Genomic DNA, 17,117 nt, shown 5'->3' with positions numbered 1-17,117 from the left:
GGGGGTCACATCCTTTCAGGAGGGCAGCTGCACATCGTTTCATTTTGGCGATTTGTAGTTTAACAAACCTTTGACAGCAGCTCTGCTGGAGTCACACTGACTTCTCTCTCTGCGCCTTCATGTCTCCTCCTCAGGTCGTCCTCCATCCGTAACTCTCTCCGCTCCAAAGCCGTGACCGCAGGTAAACCTCCCAGGATGCACCTGTCACCCAGCAGAGGGGGAGGAGCTATCTGGTGTCAGCAGCCAGACCAGGTGGACAGGGTCTTCCAGGTGTTACGCAAAGGACTCAAGTACGTAAAATTACCGGTGAACGTAAATATATTAAACTATTGATACTCAGACTTCAGTGATAATTATCAGACAGTTTATGAGCTGATCACAGACGTGAACGTCTCTAAAGCTGTCCGATAAAAAGAGGAATATTTTACCAGTGGAGGAAGTGAAGGACGAAACTTCACATGTGATGACATACAAGCGTGTTGTTGGTCATGTGACCGTCTGCAGGGACTTCCTGGAGGGTCACCAGGTGGAGATGGACTTCCTGTCGTCACAGCAGAGGGAGAGCAAGAGGAACTCCAGACTGGTGAGGATGAGGAGGATGAGTGTGACCTTGTGATTATTTCTTTTATCAATGGGCTGATTGTAAAATGAATCAGGATTGATAAAGTGATCTGATGATGATGGTGTGTTTTCTCTGTCTCCAGGCCTTTCTGTATGACCTGGAGAAGGTGATCTTTGCACCAGAGCCACAAACAGATCCACATACATGTAAATAGCATCATGTCTAAACACTGGGGAGCTTCATGCTGTGGTTTTGTTTGACAGGAGATCAGAGCTCTGGAGAGATTCATACGAAGACTAGAGTTTCACATCAGCAAGGTAAACCAGCGTTTCCTTCTCCTGTTTCTGTCCTTTCAAAATAAAGGTACAGAGAACTTCCTGCAGCAGTGAAAAGACTGAACCGACTTCGACTGTAAACACCATCAGACACTCACAGAGCTGAGGTTGTTCTCAGTCCGTGTGTGTGTGTGTGTGTGTGTGTGTGTGTGCTCCGTGCAGGTGGAGGAGCTGTATGAGACCTACTGTATCCAGTGGCGGCTGTGTGAGGGGGCGGTGAACATGAAGAGAGCCTTCGCCCTGTCGGCATCCACCAGAGCCTCCAGAGAGAGTCTGCTGGAGCTGAGCCGCAGCCACCGGCACAGCCTGCAGGTCGTGAGAGTGTGTGTGAGAGTGTGTGAGAGTGTGTGAGAGTGTGTGAGTGTGTGAGAGTGTGTGAGTGTGTGTGTGAGAGTGTGTGAGAGTGAGTGAGAGTGTGTGTGAGAGTGTGTGAGAGTGTGTGTGAGAGTGTGTGAGAGTGAGTGAGAGTGTGTGAGAGTGTGTGAGAGTGTGTGTGTGAGAGTGTGTGAGAGTGTGTGTGAGAGTGAGTGAGAGTGTGTGTGAGAGTGTGTGTGAGAGTGTGTGAGAGTGAGTGAGGGTGTGTGAGAGTGAGTGAGAGTGTGTGTGAGAGTGTGTGAGAGTGTGTGAGTGTGTGTGAGAGTGTGTGAGAGTGTGTGAGAGTGAGTGAGTGTGTGAGAGTGTGTGAGAGTGTGTGAGAGTGAGTGAGTGAGTGTGAGAGTGTGTGAGAGTGTGTGAGAGTGAGTGAGAGTGAGTGAGTGTGTGAGAGTGTGTGAGAGTGAGTGAGTGAGTGAGAGAGTGAGAGTGAGTGAGAGTGAGTGAGAGTGTGTGAGAGTGAGTGAGTGAGTGTGAGAGTGAGTGAGAGTGTGTGAGAGTGTGTGAGAGTGAGTGAGTGTGTGAGAGTGTGTGAGAGTGTGTGAGAGTGAGTGAGTGTGTGAGAGTGTGTGAGAGTGAGTGAGAGTGTGTGAGAGTGTGTGAGAGTGAGTGGGTGTGTGAGAGTGTGTGAGAGTGAGTGTGAGTGAGAGTGTGTGAGAGTGAGTGAGTGTGTGAGAGTGTGTGAGAGTGAGTGAGAGTGTGTGAGAGTGAGTGAGTGTGTGAGAGTGTGTGAGAGTGTGTGAGAGTGAGTGAGAGTGAGTGAGTGAGTGAGTGAGAGAGTGAGAGTGAGTGAGAGTGTGTGAGAGTGAGTGAGTGTGTGAGAGTGTGTGAGAGTGAGTGAGTGAGTGTGAGAGTGTGTGAGAGTGAGTGAGTGAGTGTGAGAGTGTGTGAGAGTGTGTGAGAGTGAGTGAGAGTGAGTGAGTGAGTGAGTGAGAGAGTGAGAGAGTGAGAGTGAGTGAGAGTGTGTGAGAGTGAGTGAGTGTGTGAGAGTGTGTGAGAGTGAGTGAGAGTGAGTGAGTGAGTGAGTGAGAGAGTGAGAGTGAGTGAGAGTGTGTGAGAGTGAGTGAGTGTGTGAGAGTGTGTGAGAGTGAGTGAGTGAGTGTGAGAGTGTGTGAGAGTGTGTGAGAGTGAGTGAGAGTGAGTGAGTGAGTGAGTGAGAGAGTGAGAGTGAGTGAGAGTGTGTGAGAGTGAGTGAGTGTGTGAGAGTGTGTGAGAGTGAGTGAGTGAGTGAGAGAGTGAGAGTGTGTGAGAGTGTGTGAGAGTGAGTGAGTGAGTGAGTGAGTGAGAGTGTGTGTGGACACCTGGGAGGACGTTATCTCTCATTTTATTAAAGGTCAAAGGTTCATTATCTGACCAGCCTCTCCTCTACAGGACATGTCAGCCATGGAGGGAGAGCTGGAGATCCTCCTCGGAGAGCTGCACATCAAGATGAAAGGTACACACACACTCTCACACACACACACTCTCACACACACACACTCTCACACACACACACTCTCACACACTCTCACACACACACACACACACACACACACACACACAGCCATGTGCATGTCATCAGCAGCACGTTATCAAACATGTAACACGTGTTTCCTGCAGGTCTGATCGGCTTCGCTCGGCTCTGCCCTGGAGACCAGTACGAGGTGAGATTAACCCTCTAAACGCTGCGTCTGCGTCCTCACTGCTGCTTCTTCTTCTAGTGACATCATTTCTTGGAGGACCTTCTTCTTCTTCATGTCCCTAAAATGTGTCCAACCTCAGCTAAAAGGTTCCAGAAGTCACTAAAGCAGAATGAGTGAGAAAAGACTTCAGACTGGAGAAACATGGAGAAAATCCAGGAATCAGACATGTTGTTCATCAGAGGAGACTAAAGAGAGACAGAGAACATGTTGATCCAAATCAACAGTGGATGTAGAAACAGAAACTAAACAGCGACAGAGGTCACACCCGGTACGGTTGGTCACAACGGTCGGTGATGTCATGTCTGTCTGGTGTCATGTGACCAGGTGGCAGTGCGTCTGGGCCGCCAGCGGTGGAGGATCAGAGGGAGGATCGAGTCAGATGACACACAGAGCTGGGACGAAGAGGACATGGTCTTCCTCCCACACATACACCACAACTTTGAGATCAAGGTCTCACACTCAGAAATACACACGTTTATTAGAAAGTCACTTTTCCAAAACATATGCACGTCATCGTCATGTGGTGTGTGTGTGTGTCTCACCTGTCTTGTCTGTCCCGTCAGGTGACCGAGGCGAAGGGTCTGGGTTGGCTGCTCGTCGGCACGGTGACGTGTGCGAGCGCAGACTTCTTCGTGGCGACGCCGCAGCTGATGGTGGTCGATGTCACGGAGCTGGGAACCATGAAGCTACAGCTGGAGGTCACCTGGAGGTACACACATAAACACACACACACACACAGGTACACACACACACACACACACACACACAGGTACACACACAGAGGTACACACACACACACACACAGGTACACACACACAGATACACACACACACACAGGTACACACACAGAGGTACACACACACAGATACACACAGGTACACACACAGATACACACACACAGGTACACACAGGTACACACACAGATACACACACACAGGTACACACAGGTACACACACAGATACACACACACAGGTACACACAGTTATACACACAGAGGTACACACACACACACACACAAACACACACACACACACACACAGAGGTATACACACAGAGGTACACACACACACACACACACACACACACACACACACACACACACACGTACACATCAGCAGCCCGTTTGGTGGCTGCTGGCTGAGGTGATCTACTGGACCAGTTCCAACACTTTTACTACCTACCAGTCACTCACACACCAGGAAGTGGACAGGTATGTATGTGTGGGGGCAGCATGGTGGTGCGGTGGTCAGCACTGTTGCCTCACAGCAAGAAGGTTCCAGGTTCGAATCCCGGTTTGAACCCGGGGTCTTTCTGTGTGGAGTCTGCATGTTCTCCCCGTGCTAGCGTGGGTTCTCTCCGGCTTCCTCCCACATCAAGCTGGCACGCAAGCTGGGTTAACTGGTAACTCTAAATTGCCCGTAGGTGTGAGTGGTTGTTTGTCTCTGTATGTGGCCCTGTGATTGGCTGGCGACCAGTCCTGGGTGTACCCCGCCTCTTGCCCGAAGTCACCTGGGATTGGCTCCAGCGACCCCACAACCCTGACGGATAAGTGGTATAGATAATGGATGTGTGTGTGTGTGTGTGCAGTCCGTTTGACAGCACTGAGAAGATGAGGCCGCTGTCAGTCAGCAGGCAGTCGGTGTCCAGCAGGAAGAGCTCCGTTTACAGCTGGACGGCTCCCAGCACCCCCTCCTTCACTGAGAAGTACTTCATTGTGAGTACACACACACACACACACACACACACACACACACACACACAGGACTGTTGGCTCAGCCTGCTGCTCATGGCGGGGCCCTTTGGGTCACATGACCCACACACTGATCAGTGCCATGAAATGTGGCGTCCTTCCTCCTCCTCTGCTGCACTCTTACGTTCTTCTGTCCGTCAAACGGAGGATGAGCTGAGATCTTCGGTCCGTCAGGTCCTGGAAAGTCCTGGAGCAGTCCTGGGGCAGTCCTGGAGCAGTCCTGGAGCAGTCCTGGAGCAGTCCTGGACTCTCCAGGCACTGGGACTGACCCCCGCCTGTCGTTTCTGTCTGCAGTCAATGGTGCGTCAGCTGCAGGATCGGGACACCACCCTCCCGTCTCTGGGGTCCAGAAACCGACACAGCAGAGGAGGCGTGTCCCTGCTTAGCTACCTGTCCCACCCGTCACACGCCACCGTCATGCCAGACCCCCGCCCTCAGAGCCGCCGCGGCCTCAGGTAGGGCGGCCCGATTCGAGCAGGTGCCCCCACGCTGAGTCATCTCGTGTTTATCCTTCTCTTTTCATAACAATGTCTCCACAGCAGCCCGTCCAGCCCCAGTCCAGGCACCCCTCTGGGGGGCAGCCACACTCAGCTGTCCCCCGGGGGGGGCGCACCCCTGGAGAGGAGGAGGATGGATGATGAAGAGGAGGAGGTGTGGGGGGGGGGGTTGGATGGATCCCTGCTGGCTGCGAACATGTGAGGAGGAACTCATCATCATTAACTTACATTAATATTTGTACAACCAACAAATTATAAATACATCATATACCTTATATCACTTCAGCGTAGGACTACAGGGAGCACAGGTGATGTCACAGGTGATGTGTGTGTCGTCCAGGTGCAGTACTCCTGACATCCTGAGGAAGAACACCTGTGGGGAGGCGGAGCCTCAGAGTGTCACTGCAGCTGTGACACAGGAAGCTGCTCAGGTAAACACACCTGAGGGGCATGAAGGGTTATCTAAAGGTCACCTGAGGTTATCTAAAGGTCACCTGAGGGTTATCTAAAGGTCACCTGAGGTTATCTAAAGGTCACCTGAGGGTTATCTAAAGGTCACCTGAGGGTTATCTAAAGGTCACCTGAGGTTATCTAAAGGTCACCTGAGGTTATCTAAAGGTCACCTGAGGGTATCTAAAGGTCACCTGAGGTTATCTAAAGGTCACCTGAGGTTATCTAAAGGTCACCTGAGGGTTATCACTCTCCCTCGTATGTTCCAGGTCTCCTCAGAGTCATATTCTGCCCCCGCCTCCCCCGCCTCACCCGTCCCCCCTGCTGAGCCCCCAGCCGTCACCCCTTCCTCCTCCCTGACTGTGGGGGGGGCAGTGGGGGGCGGGGCTGAGCGGAGGGCCCAGGCCGTCAGGGTGGGGGCCCTGATGTCGGAGCTGGAGACGACGTTAGAGAAACAGAGCAGCTATGAGACGGAGCTGAAGGTTCTGGAGCAGCAGGTAGCTCACCTGGCCACCATCCTGAAGGTACGTGTCTCACACACACACACACACACACACCTGTGGCTGAGCCTCACCTGTGTGTGTGTGTGTGTGTGTGTGTGTTCAGAACGACCTCTCCCTGCTGAGACGCTCGTCGTCAGAAGAGACTCTGGCTGTGGAGGAAGTCCTGGGCAGCTTCGACTTCCTGTCACATGACTTCAGCGTAGATGATGAGGCTTCCTGTCGGGGCAGCGTGAGGCTGAAGGACAGCGGGTGAGTTCAGCAACACACAGCGATGAAACGCTGAATTGACGTGAAGCGGCTCACCTGTCCTCTCTGTCTTTATCCGCCAGCATCGGCTCGCTGCTGCAGAGCATGTCCAGGAGCCACAACAGCCAATCAGCTTCTGAGGAGGAGCTGGTCATCGCCCCGTTGACCTCTGGGAACTGGAGTCTGGACCAGGCTCTGGAGACTCACCTGGACATTTGTTGCATCCTGCTGCAGGTACAGTTTCTGCCAAAAGCTGTGTCCACTTTAACCGTTGAAGTTTGTCTCTGTGGCGTCAATCAGTCTTTTATCAAAGCGTCTCGCACGCTGATGTAAACTCACCTGAGAGCTGATTCCGATCACAGTCTCTTCCCTGTATGTTCTCACCTTCTGTAAAGTGTCTTACTCATTATTTCCTGTTGACTTCCCCCCCTGCGTCCTCAGGCGATGAAGATGACCGACTTCTTCCCGTCTCGGCTGGAGCTGCTGGAGGAGGCGTCGCTCCAAGCCGAGATCCTGGAGGAGGCCAGCTGTCTGCTGCTGGAGAAGAACGAGGCCGTGTCCGCCGCAGACGGTTCGTGGTCGCTGCCGTGTGTCCTCTACACCTGTGCCCCCCCGCTCTGAACAAGCTTGGCTCAAACTCCAGTTTAATGTGAAACATACAAGGGTACATTTTCCACCTGTTTTGGTCATGTGACCACACAGACCGTTTGGAGGCGTTCACTGTTATCCCGGAGGTTACCGGTAAACCGTTTGCTCCCACGTCCTCGTGTTAGCTGTTAAACCAAACCTCAGAAAGCCTCAGACACCAAATCTCTGTTAAGCATCTGTGTATTTTTGGCTAAAAAGTGTCTCCTGCTGCGACGCCACAGATATCAGCTGTTCTTCCTCTGAAGAAACTGATTCATGATCCTGGAGACGCCGGGAGCCGTCGCAGTCTTTCTTAAGCTGTTTCCACCAAACGGGAAGCAAACTATTCTCCTCGTGTTACTCAAGGGTCATCACCAGATCATCTCTGACAGGGGCTAATGCTAGTGCTAACTGGGGCTAATGCTAGTGCTAACTAGGGCTAATGTTAGTGCTATTTGAAAATCAATTTTAAAGAAGGGTTTCGGTTCCTCCTGCAGTGCTGCCGGGGGCCCAGAGGCCGAGGGACATCCTGCTGTTCTGGGAGGAGTGTGTTAGCGACAGCAGCTCTCCGTTCTGCTGCTCGGCCGACAGCTTCCTGAGGACGCTGAAGAAACGCTACACACACAAGGTGAAGGCCAAGCAGCCCGGCCAATCAGAGAGAGGTACGCGGTGTTCACCCACCTCACATGATACAGATCATTCCTTCATTTCATCATCATTTCTTTGCTTTCTGTGGAGCACAAACTCTTCGTCAGAACACCTCGTCTGGCTCTGTACATCGTTTCTGTGTGAGCGTTCGTGTCGTCATATCGTCACGCGGTCGCTCACTCGTGGCGTTCTTTATCTCCATCATGTGCTGTGTTTTCTCTGCCGTTCTTCTTCCTCCTTCAGTCTTTTCTCGGCTGCTGCAGCAGCTCCAGACGGTCTGTCGGACGGTGCCCAGCCCCCGGCCGCTCTGCAGCCTGGACAGAGTCACCGTCTTCCAGCTGTCGGTGTACCTGAAGCGCTGGAGCATCCAGGAGCTGGGGGAGCACGTCTCCCGCCTTTCCAGAGAAGGTACGCCGCTCGGTTTAAGGTCTTCTGATATGACCGACAATCTTATCCACCAGTTCCCGCTGTATTTCAGAGTACTTCCTGTCGGCCCTGCGGAGCCCCAAAAGGAAGCGGGTTCTGAATAAGCTTAGGGGGCGGGGCATTGCGGAGCTCCTCCCACTGCGGTGCACGCTGCAGACGCTGGCCGCCCTGCAGGTCGACTCCAACCACAGAGTCTGTAAAGCTGCTGCCAGCTGCCTCTGCAGAGCCGCAGGCTGCAAGAGCTTCAGGAGCAGGGTAGGTCCTCCGGCCGCCGCCATGTTTGATCTATCAGACAGGTTCAATCAAAAGAAAGTGTTAACGTGAAAGAGAACATGGGGCGGGGTCAAGACGGCAGGTTTGATATGACGAGAACAACAGAAACAGTAAAACCACAAACTGAACACATTACTGTCACAGTCTGTATAAAGAAGTGTCGTGTCCTCTGATTGGTCGGTATCAGTCTGTGTAAAGAAGCGTCCTCTGATTGGTCGGTATCAGTCTATAAAGAAGTGTCCTCTGATTGGTCGGGATCAGTCTGTATAAAGAAGCGTCCTCTGATTGGTCGGTATCAGTCTATAAAGAAGCGTCCTCTGATTGGTCGGTATCAGTCTGTATAAAGAAGCGTCCTCTGATTGGTCGGTATCAGTCTGTATAAAGAAGCGTCCTCTGATTGGTCGGTATCAGTCTATAAAGAGTGTCGGTGTCCTCTGGGTCTGAACAGTGAAGCCGATGCTGAAGAGCCTTAAAGCTGCATCCTCTCTAGTGTCCAGCAGGGGGCGACTCCACTGGCTCCAAACAGAAGTCTGATTGGATGGAAGTCAATGAGGAAATGAGTCGACTTCTCAGTGAACATTTTCCTGATGAGTTTCTGCTCTCAGTCTCTAGTTTACAGTCTTCTTCAGCACAGCAGGATGTTCATTTAGTCAATGATGGTCCATTAAGAGGAAGATACACCAGGAAGGGGGGGGGCTTTAGGGCAGGGCTACCCGCTCACTGACCAATCAGAGGAGGGTCCTGTCTGAACCTGACCAATCAGAGGAGGGTCCTGTCTAAACCTGACCAATCACAGCAGACGTGTGTAACGGCGCTCTTCCTCCTCCGTGTCCTCCAGGCTGTTGTTTACTACACTGAGAGTCTGAAGAGCTCTGATGTTCACGTCCAGCTCGGCTCCTGTCAGGCTCTGAAATGTCTCAGGGTGAGCAGCATGCACACACACACACACACACACACACACACACACACACACACACACACACACACACACACCATCCACTATGAACTGTGTATGTGTGTGTGTGTGTGTGTCAGGCCACAGAGAGTGTGGACCACATCGCAGATCTGTGGAGGTCTCTGGATGAAGACGTGCGCGGCGCTGCCAGAGAGGCCGTCCTGTCCTTCGGTACGGACGCTCACTCTTCTTTCATCTTCGTTTTCTTCTGTCGTCCGAAAGTTCTCATCACACTTCCTGTCCGTCCGTCTGTCTGCAGGTAAGAAGGGATACCTGGCCTTCCAGAGGATGGACCAGCTGTACGCAGACATGGAGGAGGAGGCTTATCAGAACCAGGAGACAGAGATTACCTTTCTGTAGGGGGGGTCGGACCTGAAGCAGGGGGACGGCGCCTCGGTCCTGGTGGGGCCCGACACGGGGAGCCTCGATGACCCCGACCACGTGAGGAGCTGCAGTCGGAGTCCGCTAACGTTAACGAGACCTCGGACTCACTGAGCTTCATCACGGACCACAGCACCAAGTGCAGGGGGGGGGGCTGAGGACGGGGACTGCTGCGGTGGTGCTTTCACCCTGTGACTACAGGACGGATGGACTGGGAACAGGAAGTTACTTTGGTCAAATATCAGGAGTTCTGGGTATTTAAAGGAGAACTCTGGTGTTTTTTTAAACCAGGGTCATTTCTCTACATATTCTGGTGTTTAATTCGCTGGTAGGTAAGAGAAGTGTTGGAAGTGGTCCAGTGTGTTTAAACACAAACAGCAGTTATATTGTTTTCTGAAAAGCCACCAAACAGTCTGCTGCTCCTCATCAGTTAGTTTGTGTTATTGTGGGTTAAACAAGTGTTGTGTTGGATCCAAACTGACTTTAAAACACCAAAGAGGCAGCAGCAGAGCGGCAGCTCTAAAATCCCTGTTTTAGTGAATGTAGTCTGGTGTGTGTGCTGTTTGTGGTTAAACCAAAAGGATCTTCCAGGTCTCTCTCTGTAGGGATCCTTTCCATGATGCTGTCACACACTTAGAATAACACTCTGAGCCTGTCAGTGGATCAAACAAGCTCTTTTAGTGGACCTACTGTGATCAGGTGCAGTTGTCCCAAAGGATCACGTTGCAGCCATTGCAGCCCGTTTGGTGGCTGCTGGCTGAGGTGATCTACTGGACCAGTTCTGGCTGAGGTGATCTACTGGACCAGTTCCAACACTTTTACTACCTACCAGTCACTCAGAGACCAGGATGAGGACAGAGAGGATCATGGGTAGAAACAGTGGAGTTACCATTTAGATTATTTCAGCTTTTCCAGTGTTGGGACTTCCTCTTAAGTTCAACGAATCTACGCGTTTGTTTTGGTTGAAAATTAAGGTGCATTATTTTGCTATTTCGAAGCATAATGAGCATGAATCCACTATAACAGTCCCAGACAGCCAGGCTTTAATGGAGGAACACACCTCTACAGATCTGACTGTGGCAGGTGACTTTACTCTGAGCTCTACGGACTCTCTTCGTTCGTTTCCATCAGACTTTGAGCGCTTAGAAGAAGGAGGACCGAGTGGCTGCAGAAACATTTCCACAAACAGGAGCTGTGACATTCAGGGACGTCAAAGGATCATAGATCAAACAGAGTTTCACTTTGCTTTTCTAAATCTGCTGTTCTGTCAGTGAGGTTCTGCTCTGCAGACAACACGGAGCTGCTGGATGTTAGCGTGTCGTCACCTGAGGTATATGTGTGCTTTCATCAGCTTAGAGAACAGTTCCTGTGGTAGTAAATGAACAAACACTAATGAATGACAATGCGTTTATGTGATTAGCTCACTGCACCTGATCACAGTAGGTCCACTTAAAGAGCTTGTTTGATCCACTGACAGGCTCAGAGTGTTATTCTAAGTGTGTGACAGCATTATGGAAAGGATCCCTGGAAAGGAGACCTGCTGCCTCCATCAGATAGTTCAGTCAGTGTGTTATTATGTGACTTTGGTGTTTTAAAGGGTCAGTTCAGATCCAACACAACATTGTGTAACCCACAATAACACAAACAGACTACCTGATGGAGGCTGCAGCAGACCAGCAGCTCGTGTTCTGGGAGCTAAAATCAATGTTTTTGTTAATGTAGTCTGGTGACACTTAAAGGGTTAGTTCACATCTGAACTGTCCCTTTAAAACACCAATGTCCTAAGCAGTCCTGTGTTCTGTGAGGTGAAATTACTGCTAAAAGACGGAGTTGCCCTTTAGGACAAACAGCTTGTATGGGCCCGTTCACAGGCTGCTGCTGCCCTCTGCTGGCTGTCTGAGGAAACTGGGGTTTAGGGGCTCCGGCCTGAAGCTGCTGACTGACCAGAGCAGATTTCTCTGCAGTCAGACTCACCTCTGTGACGGCGGCATGTGAGGAATGTTTGTGGGTCAGCTTCTCTTCATGCTCCGGAGCTTTCTGGTTTGAGAAATGTACCACTGAGTTATCAGATCATTTTCCTCCAACGAGATATAAAAGCAGGAGGCCTGAACTGCAGCGCTCCACAGCCTCCCGTCAGAGCACCTCGGGGGCACTGTAATGTGGAGCATCATGGGAAGATGGTGTCTGAGGAGCGTCACATGAAACAAACCCTGTTGTTTGACGCAGGTTTAATACATACAAAACTATCATTCATGTTTGTGAGGATCTGAGCCTGTCACTGGATCAAACAAGCTCTTTTAGTGGACCTACTGTGATCAGGTGCAGTTGTCCCAAAGGATCACGTTGCAGCCCGTTTGGTGGCTGCTGGCTGAGGTGATCTACTGGACCAGTTCCAACACTTTCACTACCAGAGGACCAGGGGGAGAAACAGTGGAGTGACCCTTTAAGATCGTTTCAGCTTTTCCAGTGTTGGGACTTCCTCTCATTCAAGTTCAACAAATCTGTGTTTGTTTTGGTGGAAATCGGTGAGTCAGTCAGTGAACGAACCACATCACAGTGACATCATAACACATCAGCACTGCTCAGCTTGGTCCCTCCTGTAAACTGTTTGAACTCAGGTTGTAATAATCATTTTGTTATAACTGGATGTGTGGCTGACAGAAATGTGTATAACTGAGACTTTAGTGTTTCTTTGCATTTAAACCTTTAGTGTTTTCAGAGCTCCAGTAACTCGTTTCTTCAATGACTCGCCTCTTGTTGTCGTGTATATTCATGTCTGTTCAGTTTCAAACACAATAAATGTTTTGTCAGTTTCAAACCGTGTGTGGGACGAAGACGCCACACCGACAGATAAAACCTCTCATCAATTAACTATAGACAAGGTTTCCATGGCAACATCACCACTCAAGTCATGTGTTTCTCTTTCATCATTTCACTGACCACCAATCTGACGCTCTTAACACTGTTTTAGATTTTAGAAAATCACAGGCAAGACAAAACACCATTTTAAAGGGACAGTCCGTGTTATCTGCAGCGTGCCTCTGTAGGTGGAGGTCGGCACAGACACGATAAGCAGTGTACTGCTGTGAATGGGGGGGGGGTCCTTTAGCATCCTAAAACAAACACAGGCCAGATCGGACGTCGTCAGACAGCTTTCTGCCAGGGACCTAGAGCTGTTACGTCACTCTGTAGCTCCCAGACCACAGGAGCTACTGCCTTTGGTGTTTTTAAGGGTTCATTTGGATCCAACATGTTAAATCACCACGTCACAGCAACCACACCTGCACCTCCTGTGTTCAATCACCGATTTATTTTATTTTATTTTTTTTTAAATGGAGTCTGGTCTGTTTGACGAGTGCAATACAACAGCTTAATTTCCCCATCGGCGCGAGATAAAGAGGTGGAAATATTCCAAACACTGATGTTGATGTTTTAGGAGGCTAAAATCTGTTTGTTTAAATCTCTATAGACCACTTACAGCCACAGTGCAGATAACACGGACTGTCCCTTTAAGAGCACAATTTAAAACTCCTTAAAAAAAACTTTAGTTCCCAAAGACCTTCTGGACATTGGACAGGACACGGAGGTCTACACAGGTTAACATGTTGAAAGGAAAACTTTATTTAAATTAAAACCAAAGCAATTATGAAGCAGTGAGCATGTTCAGCACTGCCACACACACACACACACACACACACCTCAGCCTGTGTCTAACAGCTAGACATTAACACTGCCAGCAGGGACACACAAGGATGTGTCCTCACAGCACTCTGATTAACAGGTGACTAACCAGTCCCCACTAACCAGTCACCTGGTGACTAACCAGTCACCGGGTTGTCGGTGTAAATGTGACGTCACCAGGAGCTGCTGGAAATACTGAACATCTGCGCCATATTTTTACTGTCACCAGCATGTCATCACACACACACACACACACACACACACACACACAGATTATCCTAGCCTTTGGAAACTTTCAGCATTTTGTTTTAATTCTTTAAAATCTGTGTGAAAAATAAAACCAACTCATGCACAGGAAAGACAGACGGAGAGACCGAAGGAAAGGAATCGCAGGTCAGAGGCCTCACTCTGATGGGGGGGGGGGTTGGGACACCTCCCAGCTTTGCTCAGGTGAGTCAGTGCAGCACCGCCGACACACGCGGAGTTATTCACAGCGTGGTTACAGATTGTCCGTGTGTATGTTCTCTCCTTAGCGCTCCTGTGTGCAGAGCCGGCATGGCGGCAGAGGTGTGTAGCCCCTCCCCCCTCTGACAGCTCGTCTATAACACTAACATGGCGGCAGGTAAAACTTGCCAACACCTGCGGTGGTCGTGGTCTGAGAATCTAACATGGCTGCCAGCTGTGTGTGGCGGTCTGAGGTGGAGAGCGTTGTCGCTGTAGACGAGCGTTTGTGGAGGAAGTGGCGTCCCTCTGGGTGATGCTGAACACAGGCTAATGGCGGCGCCACATGTGACGTAGACTGTAGGTGTGTGTGTGTGTATGAAAAGCTGTTGAAGGTGAAATTCTGTTTCCTGTTACATGACGTGTCCTCTGGTGTTGCGCTCCCCCCCCCCCCAAATTCAAGTCTGTTTGTCCAGCATGGCGAGAAGTCAGCCTCCCATGATCCTCTGGGGCCAACTCTGGCTGAGCGCTCCACCTCCCCTCCTCGATGTGTCTGTGGCGGTTGCCTGACACTCACCCCTTCCTTCCCTCCTTTCCATCGCCTCCCCCGTCTCTCTCCTAGGTCCCGATGATGGCCGGGTCGTGGGCGGCGTCCGGCAGCGCGGCGTCCTGGCAGTGGTACAGGAAGCAGTTTCCCCAGCAGCTGTAGCAGATGAGGAAGAGGGCGGCGAGGAAGACCAAGGCACAGATGGTGCAGGGCTTCCTCTCCAGCAGGAAGCTGAGCAGGTAGAAGCCCATGAACATGGAGTGGTTGAACCACAGCGCCGGGTTCAGCGGTTTCGGGATCAGCAGCACCGGCAGCAGCCACTGCAGGCAGTACATGGTCGCTGCTGTGCGGCGGGGGGGCTGACCTTAGCGGAGGTACGGCGAGGGGGCGGAGCTAGGCGACCACGGTGGGATGATGGAGGGACACGTGGAAGAAGCCAGGGGTCATCAGGTCATCCCTGAAGATGGAACACAGCAGATACTATTAATTAGCCATCAATTAACCTGCCAATCATTTCACTGGTTCAGCGTCACCGAAGCCTCCACGGCGTCCTAGAGCCCCGGGATAATTATTCTGCCATGTCTGTTTCAGCTCGTCACTCCTCCGTGATTGCAACATGAATTTCTTTGGCTTTTTAACTCGTTTGCTGCTGTGTATTTTTTTAATATTATATTTTCTGATGTTTTATGGACCAAACGATTCATTACATGGAGAAAATAACACCTGGATTAACCAGTAGAGGTGAAGATATTTGCTGGCTGCGGCGCTGATCCATTCAGACGCTGTGCAGGTGTCGCTTCTCTCTGACCCGTCTCCTCCCAACACCATCCCCACCTCCACGCTCTGCTTTAATAGCTGCAACAATTTATCAATTAACTGATTAGTCCATCGACAGGAAACTGATAAGCAGCTTTTTTGATAATCATCTAATCGCGTAAGCCCTTTTTCAAGCACAAATCCATTGTTCCAGGTTCACAGGTGTGAAAACGTGCTGCTTCTCTTGGTTCAGTGTTCTGTGTGTGGGACAGACAGACGTCTGCTGAGGAGACCTTTCACCGTTTCCTCCAGTTCAGAAAATAATCAGCAGATTAATGTGTGACAAAATAAAGATTAGCCTTCTTATCCATGACTGCAGATTAATCACAGGCAGGACATGTGTAGACTGTGTTCATATCCACACACATGATAAACACACCTGCACACTAGAGCAAATGATCCACCTCGGAACAAACATATAGCTGGTGTGGATGAGGTGTAACGTTACCTTTGTTCAGACTAGTCACTGACCCGGTCCTGCTTAATAGTGACACATTAGTCAACACATAACTACCTGCCCAGGTCACTTCCGTGTCAGGGCCTGATACTCGTAGCTTAGCCGCTAAGCTAACGCTAACTAGCTACGCAGTAATCACCCCTACGCTGCTGTACAAGTGACGGCTAACATGAAGGATGTGAACACGAGAACAGGATGATTTGGACGGAATCTAATTAAACCACCGGGTTAGGGTTAGCTAGTCCGAACCTGCGGGCTGGTTAACTTTAAAGCGGCTGGTTTCACCATGAGGGCTGGCTGAGGCTGAGGAACACTGGCAGCTGTTAGCATTTATCCTCCGGTCCACCAAACTGTGCAACACTGTCATGTTGTTATAACCAACTAACTAGCGTCGGTGTTACCTAGTTAGCTAGCCAACAGCTAGCTCTTTGTCACAATCATTCAGTTGGACAACTTGCCTACACTGGCAGCTGTGACAAAACGTAGGTAAGTTAGCTAGTTCAGGGTAGTTGGGTTAAATTAAGTTACATGGTTTGGTTCTTTAGTTAGCTGACCAGTATTAGTGCTAGTTGACAGAACGACTAAGTTATGTACTGCTAGCCCATGTCCCAGTGTGCGGAAAGAAGGGCACAGCCAAACACCATTCAAGAATCTACTAATTTAATGCTGCCGGAGATAGCAGCATCATTAGCCGTCACAGAAACACTTTCAGAGCTCGACGAGCCGCTCAGTGTTTCCACACCAAGCAGCATCTGTTACGAAGTGACTTTAACATTTAAATGGCCTCGTGTTTAATCTCCTCCAAATATCCATCGCAGTGGGCGGTAACGTTAGCGAGCAGCGGGAGCCTGTTCTCAGGGCGGAACGTTTCCAAACATTCTGCTCGGTGGTGGAAATAATTTCAACATTTCAACAATCAGGCCTCTGTAAAGCGCCGCCAGTCACACAGTTTGGCAACAACATTTTCTCTGGAGACCACAGAGCTGCACGGACCGGAGGCTAGCAGAGCTAAGCTAAGCTAGGTTAGTTTAAGAACAAAAGATTTGGCCAGTGTAACATCATTGTACCAAGTAACCGGCCACTTTGACAGCTGTGTTAGAGTTGGCATCGGTGTTTGAATGAATAAAGAAAATGAACAAACCTGACATCTTTAGGGCTCATTCTCAGCATAGGGCGACCACCAGCATCAGATCTGTCCGCCTCGGCACGGACTGCGTACGGAGCTGTTAGCTAGCACATTAGCTACCAAACATTAGCGTTAGCCCGAAGGACCCCTGGGGCAGAACTGAGGGCATGCTGTGGCCTGCCTGATCATATTTAAGTCCGTCTCACCAGGGTTTATCCAGCGGAGAGTTTAGCCTGTGGTTAGTATCTACTATTTCCCAGCTAGTAACCCTGATTTCACATTATCCCGACGACATGATTTACTGTTTGTGTTCACGATAGAGTAAAAGAAAAATCTGGTGC

At 50.4% G+C, this 17,117-nt stretch overlaps 2 protein-coding genes across 5 annotated transcripts in view; one reads left to right on the top strand and one right to left on the bottom strand.

Annotated features, from left to right (window-relative positions):
* The window catches only part of ripor3 (RIPOR family member 3), a 37,608-nt gene extending 25,082 nt beyond the window's left edge, over positions 1 to 12,526 (top strand). The window contains exons 3-25 of one of the 4 annotated variants that reach the window (XM_070843716.1): positions 135 to 290; positions 505 to 583; positions 705 to 728; positions 826 to 879; positions 1,060 to 1,209; positions 2,641 to 2,704; positions 2,869 to 2,912; positions 3,276 to 3,362; positions 3,515 to 3,660; positions 4,540 to 4,666; positions 4,997 to 5,157; positions 5,242 to 5,397; positions 5,540 to 5,630; positions 5,919 to 6,173; positions 6,256 to 6,401; positions 6,482 to 6,632; positions 6,840 to 6,969; positions 7,523 to 7,687; positions 7,917 to 8,081; positions 8,152 to 8,354; positions 9,211 to 9,294; positions 9,408 to 9,498; positions 9,587 to 12,526. In XM_070843716.1, coding sequence (XP_070699817.1) covers positions 135 to 290; positions 505 to 583; positions 705 to 728; positions 826 to 879; positions 1,060 to 1,209; positions 2,641 to 2,704; positions 2,869 to 2,912; positions 3,276 to 3,362; positions 3,515 to 3,660; positions 4,540 to 4,666; positions 4,997 to 5,157; positions 5,242 to 5,397; positions 5,540 to 5,630; positions 5,919 to 6,173; positions 6,256 to 6,401; positions 6,482 to 6,632; positions 6,840 to 6,969; positions 7,523 to 7,687; positions 7,917 to 8,081; positions 8,152 to 8,354; positions 9,211 to 9,294; positions 9,408 to 9,498; positions 9,587 to 9,687 — 2,830 coding nt within the window. In that variant the 3' untranslated portion in view covers positions 9,688 to 12,526. Of the gene's footprint in view, positions 1 to 134; positions 291 to 504; positions 584 to 704; positions 729 to 825; positions 880 to 1,059; positions 1,210 to 2,640; positions 2,705 to 2,868; positions 2,913 to 3,275; positions 3,402 to 3,514; positions 3,661 to 4,539; positions 4,667 to 4,996; positions 5,158 to 5,241; positions 5,398 to 5,539; positions 5,631 to 5,918; positions 6,174 to 6,255; positions 6,402 to 6,481; positions 6,633 to 6,839; positions 6,970 to 7,522; positions 7,688 to 7,916; positions 8,082 to 8,151; positions 8,355 to 9,210; positions 9,295 to 9,407; positions 9,499 to 9,586 lie in introns of those variants that run through there. The other 3 variants (XM_070843708.1, XM_070843699.1, XM_070843725.1) reach the window with 3 other exon arrangements.
* A 779-nt stretch (positions 12,527 to 13,305) lies between these two features.
* blcap (bladder cancer associated protein) lies at positions 13,306 to 16,886 on the bottom strand. The gene is made up of 2 exons (XM_070852407.1): positions 16,792 to 16,886; positions 13,306 to 14,834 (listed from the first exon to the last, which is right to left on the bottom strand). Exon 2 carries the CDS (start codon positions 14,710 to 14,712, stop codon positions 14,449 to 14,451), a length of 264 nt encoding a protein of 87 aa, XP_070708508.1. The 5' UTR covers positions 14,713 to 14,834; positions 16,792 to 16,886; the 3' UTR covers positions 13,306 to 14,448.
* Between the last annotated feature and the right edge of the window lie 231 nt (positions 16,887 to 17,117).

The sequence above is a fragment of the Pempheris klunzingeri genome, chromosome 2, assembly GCF_042242105.1.
Source record: "Pempheris klunzingeri isolate RE-2024b chromosome 2, fPemKlu1.hap1, whole genome shotgun sequence".
Taxonomy (NCBI): domain Eukaryota; kingdom Metazoa; phylum Chordata; class Actinopteri; order Acropomatiformes; family Pempheridae; genus Pempheris; species Pempheris klunzingeri.
Note: the sequence above shows the minus strand (reverse complement) of the source record. Positions and strands in the feature narration are given on the sequence as shown.

What these genes read in the sequence shown, in the direction of transcription:
- blcap (XM_070852407.1), bottom strand. Translation starts at nt 14,712, where the DNA reads ATGTACTGCCTGCAGTGGCTGCTGCCGGTGCTGCTGATCCCGAAACCG.